This window comes from Chenopodium quinoa, unplaced genomic scaffold (genome assembly GCF_001683475.1).
Source record: "Chenopodium quinoa cultivar QQ74 unplaced genomic scaffold, ASM168347v1, whole genome shotgun sequence".
NCBI classification, from domain to species: Eukaryota; Viridiplantae; Streptophyta; class Magnoliopsida; order Caryophyllales; family Amaranthaceae; genus Chenopodium; species Chenopodium quinoa.
This window is the reverse complement of record NW_018745684.1, coordinates 10,256,246-10,269,650: the sequence shown is the minus strand read 5'-3', so window position 1 is coordinate 10,269,650 and position 13,405 is coordinate 10,256,246. Positions and strand designations below refer to the sequence as shown.

The window sequence follows — 13,405 nt, the reverse complement described above, 5'->3', positions numbered from 1 at the left end:
TTATCAATTTTTAACAAATCATGAAATAATTTATAATGAGACAATTAGTACTATTGCAAATCATTACAAACATATTTGTAAACTTCAAGCATGGAATATAAACAATATATACATCATCCATCCAGGAAAAACAATCATCTATATATACAGGAGCAAGCATGGATAATAACATACATATACATCATCGGTCGTGGATTAACACCAATTTACATATACATTGACTTGTACTTAGTCTTACAAATCATTACAAACATATTTTTAAATTTAAATAAATAAAAAAATACAACATCCATCTAGTATTAGTCACATTGATATTATAATTACAAACTTCACATCCATTAAATTTTGCCTTATTGATAATCATCCAATCAAGCAATAATCAAAAATAAGGTTGCTTCTCTTCTTCTTGCAAACTTTAGCCTCGTCATAAACTTTACCACTTTCACAAGTGTACCCCGTCCCACAATCATTGTATGTGTTACATCTACACAATCCTTCAAGTGCACAACCTGTTTTATTTATGATTATTCCCTCTTTTAATCCTAAAACTTGATCAGTCCATTCACTTGAAAACAATCCCAAAGGATCATACCTTTCCTTAACCCTTAAAAACTTTTCTCCATCCTTATACTTACTAATATAATCACACCTTCAAACGCTACATTGCGTTTTTTTACCCCAGTGTGGCACGCCACCATACTTAAAAATTGCTAATTGCTCGATTTCTTCCATTATGTCCTCATTGAGCCGAGGCCCCAACTCTTCTTTAGGTCGATATATAATAGGCAATATCAAAGTCTACTCCATCCTCGTCTTTTCCAAGATAAGCCGAGGAAACCTTGACATACCTCATTAGGATACCCAAGTGAAATTCAATGCCACAAAAGGATGAAGGGTCCATATCAACCAATTTTTTTAGGTATTGAATGAAGCTTGTTACCTTGTTTAAAGGCAAAGTAAAGCCATTGCTAGTAAAAGAATGACCATTTATTCTTGGATCCCATCCACAATAACCATCAACAATATTATTTTTATTTAGACAACTTGCGGAAGCCTGCATCTTATTTTGATGTCCAATAACTGGGTAGCCCGTGAATAAGATACCTAGAGACATGCATATGAAATCAACATAAGATAATGAGCCAAGTAAGACAAGGTAAAAGAGAAAGAGTCATATACAAAACGTACATTACTCAAATATTGTGGTGGAATCAGAAAAATTTTCTTAACGGTTTAATTTCAAAATCGGGACAATTTTAATTGATTACATTATATAAATATGTCATTTATCCTAATTATCGATTACAAGTTCACAACCATAATTTGGAGTACTATTCACCATGCAACTTTGCGAGTACAATCATTTATAATACTTAGTATACAGCTAATAGACCAAATCAAAATGAAAATAGGAACCAGTCATATAAGTAAAAAAAAATAAAAAAAAATTAAAAAAAAAATGCGAAGCAATATCACTTTTCTAAAAATGGAAGAATAAATTAGTTGAATCACTTTTCTTTTTAACTGATAAATTCTCTATATTTCTCTAAAACTAAAGTGGTGCATTAAAAAAAAAAAAAAGAGAAAGTATTAAACATTTATTGTCATTTGTTAATTATGATTGATGTATGTTAATTACTCCGTAACTGATATGTTTAGAAGTTCAATTAACATACTTTAATTTATACACAAACTACTAGGTCCGCACCCAATAGTTCGTACGGCGAAGAAGGCAGCGGCAACGGTAGCGGTAGCAACAACTTCCACCACCTGCAAAATCAAACACATGGAACCACAATTCAGATCTACATCCCCAAAATCCCCAAATAATACTAACAAAAAACGGAATTCCCAAAATCAAAACAAATCACAAATTAAAACAAATAAATCCCCAATAACAAAAGACAAGGTTTTCGATTTGCGTAGCCTTGAACGGCGGCGACTTGGTGGTTGGTGATTTGCGGGGTGTTTGATGGTTTGGTGGTTGGTGGTTGATGGGTTTGATGGGGTCGCGTGGGATTTGGGGCTGATTTGAGAAAGAAAGAGAGGAAGGTTCGGTGGGTAGGTTCGGTGGTTCGGTGGTTGGTGGGTGGGGTGGGGTGGCGTGGGATTTGTGGCTGATTTGAGAAGTTGGAGAAGAAAGGAGTCCGGTTCATTTGAAACAAGAGAAAGAAAGAGAGGAAGATGGGGAAAGAGGAGAGAGAGATGGAAATGAAAGTATATATGTATGTTGTTAATCATATTAGCCAACAAAAGACGCATATCAACCATTAAAATGAACATGTCAGTCAATTGATGTCCGATTTCAGTCAACATTAGGGACACATCAGACATTAATAAAAAAGTATCAGTCAACAAAAGGAATATATCAGCCAACAAAAGATACATATCAGCCAACAAGAGGAATATATCAGCCAACAAAAGGTACTTATCAGCCAACAGAAGGAATATATCAGCCAACAAATGAAGCATATCAGCCAATAATGAAGCATATCAGGTAACAAAAGGAAGAAATCAGCAAACAAAAACAACAGATAAGCCAACAAAATAAATATATAAGCCAATAAAATGAAACATATAAGCCAACAATTAAATTATACATATCAGCCAACAAAATAAAGATATCAGCCAATTAAAGAAACATATCAACTAACTGATGTCTGATAGCTGCCAACAAAATGAACACATCGGCCAACAAAAGGAATATAATAGCCAACACAAAAATCATATCAGCCAACAAATGAAACATATCAACCAATTAATGAAACATATCAGCCAACAAATGAAATATATTAGCCAACAAATAAAATATCTCAACCAACTCTGCCGCACCAAATTTTAATATCTCAACCAATTTGCGTGCGGCAGTCCGCACACGATACCATCTCTACTTTATATACCACTAAAATAATAAGTCAAGGTTTCAAAGATGATAATCAAATTTTAATATATTTTTTTTAACTTAATGGTTTTTCTTTATCTGTGTATGCTATGAAAATATCTAAAAAACAAGAAATATTTAACAAGAATGCACCAATCTTTGCCCCATTCTCCCAAAATGCACCAACTATTAAACTTGCCCGAGATGCACCTAAGTTTGCATTTATTTTAGGGGTGGAAATTCGGGTCAGCAGGTCGAGTTCGGGTCAGATTTCGGGTCGATTTCGGGTTATGCTTAAAAATTATCAAAAATTGTGTAAAACTTAATATTATTACGAATAGAGTTGTACAAAGTGTGGTTTAGACCGCACTAAACCGCACTTTTGCGGTTTAGTGCGGTTTGCGGTTTGAAAATTACGGTGCGGTTATTGAAAATGACCAAACTGCGGTGCGATTTCAAAAAATATTTAGACCAAATCTCACTATAATGCGGTTTGCAGTTTTTATACTATATTTTTATTAAAAACTATATATAAAAAAGAACTAAAGTATATGAGCTTATCTTTGACTTAAAAACTATAGATTTATTGTTTAATTTCATTTTTGTGCGTCTCTAGCTTGCTATTTAAGCCCATTCTATATACTTACTTTCATGTTTTAAAGTTGTAATTGTTTTGGGGTTTTTTTGTACGTACCCGAGAAAGGGGTGTGTGCTTCTCGCGGGAGACAAATCCGCAATGCAACACTCGAACGGCCTGGTCACCTGCAAAACAACGAACCTTCGGTGTGTCGGAGGTTCGCCTCCGACGATCAAATTAGTGGCCGGAAAAAGGTATTTTAGAGAGAGAAAGTAGAGAGAGGAGAGAGTATTTTTGGGAGTCATTGCACTTGAATATTGATTGTATCCCAACTGATTAATTATAAATGATCAGTATTTATAGTGCATTGGGACATGTGCCTTTTAGGTTATTTAACCTAAATAGATAGGCTTCTCACCATTTTACGGTTTCTAGGGTTATGGGCTTGAAACCCGTTTTTAGCCTTCTATCATTGAGTGACATGTGTCATGCTCTAATTGGCTCGTTGAGCGCTTAGGGACACGTGTCGTAGTGGCATTAATCCACATGTTATGGGTATTTTTCCTTAAACAGTAATCACTAGAGATGTCAATGGGGCGGGTCGGGGCGGATGTTGACTTTCCCATCCCCATCCCCACCTAAAATTTTCATCCCCATCCCTATCCCCGCGGCGGGTCCAAAATTTATCTCCATCCTCATCTTATCCCCCACTTGGATATCCACCTCCACCTAATCCCCACCCAAGACCCGCCTAATCCCCGCTTCACATATACACAATCCTACATAATTAAATATAGAATACAATTTTTTAAAAAAAAAAAATCAATTTCAATATTACACACTTTTTTGTTTATAATATAAGTGTATTACAAAGTATTATATTTATTATTTTATTTTTACATAATTTTTTTTATAAAATAGTACAAAAGTACATAATTTAGTTTTTAAATTATATAGATGTGGGTATGGGGTAGGGATGGGACGGGTACGAATTGAGGCGGTTGGGGCGGAGCGGGTATAAAGTGGGGCGGGTGGGGCGGGGATAGAGCGGGTATAACAGAAAATCCAACCCCGCCCCATTACCTATGACGGGTATAAATTTCATCTCCATCCTTGCTCCACGACCTACCAAATCGAGACCCATCCCCGCCCAATAATCACGTAGTTAGTTAGTTACACTCATTTCCACTCTTTAATCCATTATATGCAGCATGCTGCATGCTTATTGTTAGTTCTCTTGATTTTACACCACCTGGGGCTTATTTCATGAGTCCATTTTCAATAAATATATTTCTCAGGCCCATATACAATATGTCCATGTTACATTTACATCTCATATGCTCATCTTCATTTAATTATGTATAAGGCCCATTTATGAGTCTATCTGGTTGGTCTCATTTTAGTCCCATTTTTCACCTATGTTATGTCCATTGCATAAAGTCGGGTAAGACTCTTAAAAGCATTCTCATTCTCATTATCTTTCGCAACGTAGATGGAATATGCGACATTTTAAGAGATGAGACGTAGAGGTATCGGCTCGGCCTGCTAGCCCAATCCGTTTCGATTCGAAAATAGGGCGGTTTTAGGCAAGTTTAAAAACGCATTTTTATTTAAAAGTCCGCATCTGACCTGAAAAAACCCGAAAAGCTTGCTTTGACCAGATAAGCCTGCTACTTTTTTACGGATTTGGGCATGAGATATGATATTAAGGTCCAATCCGATTTTTTGATCACCTCTAGATAAGAGCTATAGGGAGATATAAAAAAGAATGACTCATATGATGAGAGCAAATATAGAATATCTATCAAATAATTACTCGCAATTAATTTGTAACTTCCAAAAAAGGAATGCATTGTTATTAAAAGATATTGGACATTTTAGGTAGGATTATTCATGTTTGAATTACACTTATATATGCTCCGTTATCACATTTATCATGAGAGTCATTCATAAAGGCCAGCTTGCATCATAATTTTATTATTTTTATTTAAGTGTTACGGTTGACTTTGACACTATTCACGTGCATCACTTTGGTCACTGTTTGTGCGTTATATATGAGATTAAACATATTTATGCGGGTACTTAAAAGAATCGTCTCAATGCATAGTTTTCAATATATGAAAACAATCAATTATTACACATGATCCTGAATCCACATTTCAAAGATCCACACATCCCACCAACTCAAATTTGCTTACTGAACCATTACCTCTTCTCAACGCTCATCTTCTTTCCCAAATGTCGCACCAAATATATCCACCCTATAGACCTATAACACTTCCAAAAAGCAAAACACCGTGTAAAACACCCAACACCAAATACTAGCTCCATTAACGCTTAGCTTCCCTCCCTCCCAATTTACAACCAATCTCAAAATTCATTCCTCCCAAACTAGCCAATAAAAAGTCATGAAACCTGAAAGCCAAATCATGTCACCCTTTAACATAGAAAATAAAGATTTCAAAGATTAAGCCCAACCAAAAATCAATTAACATCACAAACCCAAAGTATTTTTCGTGATATCTTTCAGAGATATGATTTCGAGTCTGCATATCGAAAAATCACATATCTCACCAAAACCCAAACTTGCCCAGTAGACCATTGCCTCTTCTCCACACTCATCTCCCTTCCCAAAGTCTCGGCAAGTAAACCCTAAATCCACCTCCAAGAACCACCGACCCCGAGTAGAACACTCAGCATAGAGTGCCAACTCCGTTAATCCCCTCCCCTGATTCACAACCAATCCTCAAATCCAATCCTTCCAAATCGGCCAGTCAAAAACCACAAAATCCCAAAACCAAATCACAATACCCTTTTTAACATAGAAAGTGTAGATTTCGAAGATTAAACCATACTCCACCATGAGTGTAATCTTCTTACATTCCTTCTATATAACGGCTAGTACAAAGTATAAAGAAACAAAATACAATTCAATTAATCAATCAAACACACCAAAAAAGATTCCTCAAACTACTCCCACACGGTTCCAACCCACCGGCCTATTTCTTATTTCTTCCTTTTTGGTCCGCCCAATCTTTATTCTATTTAATTTTATAAAAATCTTATATTTTTGTTAGCAATAATTTATATTTTGCTTCAAATAAAATCCTTTAATTTGTATTTGTACATCTGTCTTCATTTCTTGTTTCTTCTTCCTCTTTCTCCCACCTCACCCAAAAATACAGTGAACCAGAAAAATCAAAATTAATTTTCCAAATTAAAATTCAAATTGTTTACCATTTTCTCTCTCCTTGGCCAAAACCCAGGTAAGGTAATGCCCTTTTCGCTCTAAAAGTTCGATCAAACAACTCATTTTCGATGTCACTTTCCCTTTTATTTCGCAATTTCTCGATCTAATTTTTATTTTTATTTTTTGGTTGTTGTTGGTTTTTTAACAACCCCTTTATTATTTTGTGCCTTTTGGTTTCTGGGTATAAAGGGGTTCTTCTCTAATTTGACTCTTTTTTGTTGTTGAATTGTTATTGAATTTGAAATTTCTCCTTTTGTTTAGGTTTTTTAAGCAAAATCTTTGATTGGTTTTTTTTTCTGTTTCGGAATTTTCCCATTTCCTGTGATTAATTTTGCGGGTTCTATTGTTTGCTTTCGACCTAATTAAAAGGTGAAATTTCTTATAAAGTATTTTCAATTTTCTTAATTTTTTTTTGAAAATTTGGAATTATTTCCCCTAATTCAATTTGAACTTTGGATATTTTATTCATGGACGGCAACTTTCACCGACGTGGTTTAGTGGTGAGGATCAGTTGATCCCTTTCAATTTAATTTATTTAATTTTTCAAATTTTTTTGCTTCATTTAATTTTATCAGGGGGCTGCATTTTTATAAGATTAATTAATTATTGGCATAAAATCTTTGATCAATTAGTTGATATAATGATTATTTGTTATTGATTCATTTGCATGTTGTTTATCCATTTGTTTATAATTCAATTGCTTAATTTTCAATTGATTGCAATTTCTACATATGGAATCAATTTGACTGAACAATGAATGGGTTTTTGGAATTTTGCATGTTTTTGTGTGAATTTATGTATAATATTGTTCTGAATAATATAATTGTATCTTATTTTATAGTAAAAGTTTGTTTTTAATTGACACATTTTGGTGGTTCCATGTGATTTGATTCACAATAACATGAAATGATGAAATTTTTGTAATGGTTGATAGGCACATGCACCGCCCCCTGGCCACTTTGTACGATTGCAAGGACATTCTCGAGACGATTTAAGTTTGAGAAGGCCAACATCGAGAATGCGGCGGTGGCTTTGTTGTACTTGCCATGTTGAAGAGTCTTACCCATCAAATGATGAACCCCTTAAAAGCCCACGGAACAATGCGGAAAGTATGTCGTATTTCATCTTTGGTGATGTTATTTTGAATGTTATAAATATATGCGGTTTTTCAGGGGCTCAGGGCAGCGGGGGTGTTGAGGAGGGAATGGTCATGTGTAAATTGAAATTAATGAGCTATTGTATGAAACATGAGGATTTTTAGCATGTAAAATACTTGTGAATTGTGATTGGCTTATTATGTTGATGCTTGATAACGTAACGCTATGTGTGAATGTAGAAATTACAGAGTTTGATTGTGATGTTCGAGCTTCTTAGGTGTTATTGGTTAAGCTATTTAATGTTTATAAATAGTAGGATTAGTGTTACATTAACATTGAGTTTCTGCGGTCAGTCCTCAATTTCTTAGTTTGAGGCAAAGATGCTATCTTCGTGTACCAAATGCCTGCTATCACTTTTTATTTCTGCGAAAAGCAATCCTTGTATCAAATGTTGCCATAATTGAAGCTAGATATTCGAAGGGATTTGGCCTTGGATGCACTTTTGAGAATTCTTAAGCTTTGTTGATCATGTTAGAGAAATAGAGTATTGATTCCATCTCATTTATAATTAGTACTGGATATTGTGAATTTTGATGATGCATTTTTGTTGGGTAAACTAGATATGGCTTACTTCAAAACCTATATTCATGTTTGAGGATATGCATGCATTTGTAATCAACTTTAAATTGATGCTATGTACTACCTTTGGAAAAACTTGATTAGCCAGAGGGAAGAATTGGTTTTCTTCGAATATTGCAAATGACAATTTATTTTCTGCGGCTCTTCTTATACATTGAACATTATTATTTGTCTTTAATAATGGTCTGTCCTGATCAGTATGCATAATCATATGCAGTGTAATAGTGTATATAATTTCTGATGGCATGCAGTTGCATTTGAATATTGAACTGTGAGTGTGAAACAGCACTATCAAAGTGAGAGGGTTGTAACTAGTTGCCTTGATGTTAACTTGTAATTTAAAGGCTTGGATAGAAACATTCAATGGTATTAAATGGACAGTTATACATGGTGGGTCAAGCAGAAGACTAATTTGCCAACTCGTCGTTGGTCCCCTCAGCTACTTAACTAATCATTTAAACATGAAAGTAAGATGGCTGAACCTCAGGACAATATCTGATATAAGGGAATTAAAGTCTAGTTGCTGAACACTGTCAGAGCTAACATCTTATGAGGTGGCCTTGTTTGGTCATTGGCGGACTCTTGCTGTCAGATGTACAACTGATATTTATATATTGTTGTAACCTTGGAGGTGTTCTTGACTTATTCAAACATTTTTTTGCTGATTCTAATATGTCCAATACAGCCAAGTTGAATTAGTGATTAAAAAATATGAATGGGCCAAATTTCCTTAGCTGCATTCATTTTAATGATTCCAAGAAGACTTTCTTACTTCTGTCTTTGTATTTTTTAAAAGACTTTGCTTTAGTGTCATTTGCTTGTAGTCTAGGTGCATGCTTTACATGGACTTTCGATGCCATCTATTTTGAAGTAATAATTTCTGGTCAATGACTTAATATCACACTTTTTGGTTGAATGAGCGTCAGATCTGTTCATGGTCAATGGTGCATTGTTCACCAGTCTTTATCATCTGATCATTTTGGGGCGGGGGAGCAGGAAGAGTTATGGGAAATGTGTTGTAAATTATGTTGCTTGGCTAAAGATAGTAAACCTTATCTTAAAACGTGCTATTTTGAATTTTTTAGTGTTTGATGGATCTGAGTTGGAATATTACTTGCAACCAATATATATATATATTTTTCTAACTTGTGTAAAGAATTGATGCATCCAAACTTACTTTGCTACTTTTATTGTGAAAATTAGGAGCTGTAAGGAACCAAAAGCCAACAGCACCTGTAAAGGAAGATGTGCAGAAGTCAACACCACCACCAATTGAAGTGCCTATCTTGTCTTTGGATGAGCTAAAGGAAAAAACTGATAACTTTGGATCCAAAGCATTAATTGGCGAAGGTTCCTATGGAAGAGTGTATTATGCTACTTTGGAGAATGAGAAGGCAGTGGCTGTGAAAAAACTTGATGTTTCCCAAGAACCAGAGTCCAATGTGGAGTTTTTGACACAGGTGTGATTTACTGCTGGAAACTACTAGTATGGAGTTTTACTTTTAATACCTATTAGGCTTTTGGTCTAATCTGCAGGTTATGTTCTTTGGTTCTTGTAGGTTTCTAGAGTATCAAGGTTGAAACATGAAAACATTGTTGAGTTGCAAGGCTACTGTGTAGAGGGAAACATGCGGGTGTTAACTTACGAGTTTGCTACCATGGGATCCTTGCATGATATCTTGCATGGTATGGATAGTTACCTGGATTTATGGTTTGATAATTCATTATTGGAGTGTGAAAATAATTTGAAAGATTGTGTGAAATGGATTAAGTAATATAGGAATAATCTTGTTGCAGGAAGGAAAGGTGTGCAAGGTGCTCAACCTGGTCCAGTGCTCGACTGGATGCAGCGAGTTAGAATTGCTGTTGATGCTGCAAGGGGATTGGAATACCTTCATGAGAAGATTCAACCTGCTATTATTCACAGAGATATTAGATCTAGTAATGTTCTCTTGTTTGAAGATTTCAAAGCCAAGATTGCAGATTTTAATCTTTCAAATCAGGCTCCTGATATGGCTGCCCGTCTTCATTCCACCAGGGTTTTGGGCACCTTTGGATATCATGCACCAGAGTAATTTTTCTACCCCCTTATATCTGAGTCAGGTGTCTAACCATTCGGGGAGGGGGCAGGAAAAGTATAGTATGGAATACTTTAGTTCTCTGAGTACTAATACTTTATGGTAGCCAGATCATCAACTTGCTTATATCCTGAATTATCAATTGTGAAAGCACCCTTAAGGCTGTATAGGTGGTGAAACTGTTGTAAATTGTGAAATTGACTGATTGATAGACAATCTATTTTCTTCTCACTTCATTTTTCTTTTTAAATTGACCGCTTACTTTGCTTTGTTGATAATTGTCTCAGGTATGCAATGACTGGACAGTTGACGCAAAAGAGTGATGTGTACAGTTTTGGTGTGGTTCTTTTGGAGCTTTTAACTGGCCGCAAACCCGTTGATCATACTATGCCTCGTGGTCAGCAAAGTCTGGTTACTTGGGTAAACTCTCTATTCCTTTTTTACTGAACCTGTACAAGAGCATTTGAGAATAATGCTTGTTTTGTCCTCGGCATGCTAAGTGTCTTGTTGTTCCATTAATAGCTAAAGTATATGTTTGTTTTTGCTCAGGCAACTCCAAGGCTTAGTGAAGATAAAGTTAAGCAGTGTGTTGACCCCAGATTGAAGGATTACCCTGCAAAAGGAGTTGCTAAGGTTTGTTTCTTACCTTTCCTCTTATTTCCTTCTTTTTGGCTCTTCAATCTGCTAATTGCTGACATGATCGGAGGAATTTCCTACATTTGCAGTTGGCTGCTGTGGCAGCTCTTTGTGTTCAATATGAAGGTGAATTTAGGCCAAACATGAGCATCGTTGTCAAAGCACTCCAGCCATTACTAAAGCCACCAGCTGCTGCACCAGTTTCAGCTCCGGAGGCAACTTAATAGGGAGAATATTTACTGTCAAATTAATTCATTGCGTTGATTGTGTTAGAAAAATTCTTCAACTGTTTGGTTTCTCCTGTTCCTGGACTATTGGCAGGCTTTTGTTCATCAGCATATATATCCCGATTTTTTTTATTCGTTCCTGAGTTTGGGAAAAAAAAAAAAGTTGATGTTTTGAAAATCCGTTGCGAGTCTTTTTTGTGCTTTTACGGATTACTCGACTATTTGTATGAGAAGAATAGATAAAATATGTGATCAAATTCAAAATTCGAAAACGTCAAATAGACGTATACTTTCTTGTTGTATCATTCTTCCCTCATCCCCGGCGTATACTCATTACTTCGTATTTCATTCAGTCAAGTCTTAAATGTGGTTGTTGAGTGTGCTTGATTGTTAAGGAACAGCGTAGAATATGTTACGCAAAAGTCGTCTACTTCAAATTTCCGCAACTTCTGCTAACTTCCTCACTGGGTTCAATCTAGTCAACTTTAATTGGACCAATTATCAGTTTTACTTTAGTGAAAGATAAGCAAGCTAAGAATTTTGTTATAGGTGTCTTGTTTATATTTTGTTAGACAAATTGCTAAGAATTTGCATTGTTCGAAGTTATGCATTTTTTATGTATAAATAAAATTGACCACGTGAATTTGCCGAAATAGATTTTTTTAAAATTTAAGATTTGTCTATACAAAGAAGTGTTTTTACAAAAATATAAGAATAATGTGTTTTTTTTTTATCAAAGGAACATATTATTCTTATATTTTTGTAGCCTTTGAAACACTTATTTTACAACAATTTTGAAAACAAATTATTTATTTTCAATGGCTATTCGATGGGTATTGATTGAAAGATTGTATAGTGTGAAGAAAAATATTATTTGGAATTGGAAAAATTTCTATTCACGTTTTTCTGGGAGCAGTCCCGAAAATGGTCCCGATCAATGGTCATTTGTTGTCGGTTTTGGCTGAAATTTTAGGAGATTGTTTTGGAAAAATGAGGCTTTATTTTCAACGGTTGGATCGTTGATATCTGCTCTCGTTTTGGAGTTACGATGATTTCTTGGAGCTGCATATTTTGTGAGGATGCTTGGGCATATCATGCGTATGTCCACTTACATAACTTGATTTAATTTAAGGGAGGTCCATTTTAAACCAAGTCTTTTATTGATTATGTTTAGCATGTGGTTTAATTTCTAATAATCTTCTTGGCAAATATATGAATTGTGATTTTTGACAAATGAGTGTTAGATATTGATTTTTGTCAATTACGTTTATTTGCTAATGTGATTATTACAATAAAGACTTATGTTAGTTCTATAGCCTTGAGCTTAGGATTTAGAGATACTCCTAATTGATTTAATTCTCAATTTATTGGAGTTTTGAAGCAGCAATGTATTGTTATATATTTTGAAGGTCTTTGTTATGCTCTTGCTTTTAGAATAAATTTTATTAGCAAGTTGTTTCTTTTTAATGTTAACATGCTTTTATGTCGTTGGATTCACGGGTTGATCTTTTTAAGGGTGTATGTATTTTTATGTATAACCATGAATTTTGTGTTATGTTGAATATGATATTAAAATCTATTACTTTTTAGCGCATATATGTTGATATATATGTCTAGCTTTATGGAAACTTTATTCATGCTTAAATTCTATATGCTTACATTGCATATCTCCATGTTTCAAGAACATGTGTTAATTATATTAAGCATATTTTTGATTTTAACACCTGACAAAAGCATGAAATTGATTTTTAACACCCAAAAAAAAAAAGGTTTTATTTTAACGCCAGACAAATGTTACGAAAATGGTTTTTACCACCACTTAACGGTTTCCGTCCAAAATTCCGTTAAGTGGAGTCCACATTGACACGTGTCACCATTTTACTTGTTTTAAAAAAATAAAATTACAAAAAAATAAAAAAATAAAAAAAATAAAAAATTATTTTATATTTTATATTTTATATTTTTTTTGTTTTATTTGTTTTTCTTTTTCGACCAATAATAAAGCGACACGTGGCTCATG

The 13,405-nt window shown here is 34.5% G+C and overlaps 1 protein-coding gene and 1 long non-coding RNA gene across 5 annotated transcripts; one reads left to right on the top strand and one right to left on the bottom strand.

Moving 5' to 3' along the window:
* Positions 1-120: 120 nt before the first annotated feature.
* On the bottom strand, positions 121-2,212 carry LOC110717674. The gene is made up of 2 exons (XR_002510765.1): positions 1,677-2,212; positions 121-1,104 (listed from the first exon to the last, which is right to left on the bottom strand). It is a non-coding gene; the product is annotated as an uncharacterized LOC110717674 (long non-coding RNA).
* Positions 2,213-5,652: 3,440 nt separating this feature from the next.
* On the top strand, positions 5,653-11,687 carry LOC110717353 (PTI1-like tyrosine-protein kinase 3). Of its 4 annotated transcripts, none has more exons than XM_021896019.1 (8): positions 5,653-6,724; positions 7,643-7,817; positions 9,648-9,904; positions 10,004-10,130; positions 10,242-10,515; positions 10,810-10,942; positions 11,072-11,155; positions 11,248-11,687. In XM_021896019.1, the coding sequence occupies exons 2-8, from the start codon at positions 7,727-7,729 to the stop codon at positions 11,380-11,382; spliced, it is 1,101 nt and encodes a 366-aa protein (XP_021751711.1). In that variant the 5' UTR covers positions 5,653-6,724; positions 7,643-7,726; the 3' UTR covers positions 11,383-11,687. The 4 variants fall into 4 exon arrangements, with proteins under 4 accessions (XP_021751711.1, XP_021751710.1, XP_021751712.1 ...); XM_021896018.1 differs by having other exon boundaries at positions 5,653-6,729; XM_021896020.1 differs by lacking the exon at positions 5,653-6,724 and adding an exon at positions 6,818-7,077.
* The last annotated feature ends 1,718 nt before the right edge of the window (positions 11,688-13,405 follow it).

What these genes read in the sequence shown, in the direction of transcription:
- LOC110717353 (XM_021896017.1), top strand. Translation starts at nt 7,176, where the DNA reads ATGGACGGCAACTTTCACCGACGTGGTTTAGTG. An exon ending in TTCACCGACGTGGTTTAGTG is followed by an intron (nt 7,209 to 7,642) that starts GTGAGGATCAGT and finishes AATGGTTGATAG; the next exon opens with GCACATGCACCGCCCCCTGG. An exon ending in CTGCAAAAGGAGTTGCTAAG is followed by an intron (nt 11,156 to 11,247) that starts GTTTGTTTCTTA and finishes CTACATTTGCAG; the next exon opens with TTGGCTGCTGTGGCAGCTCT.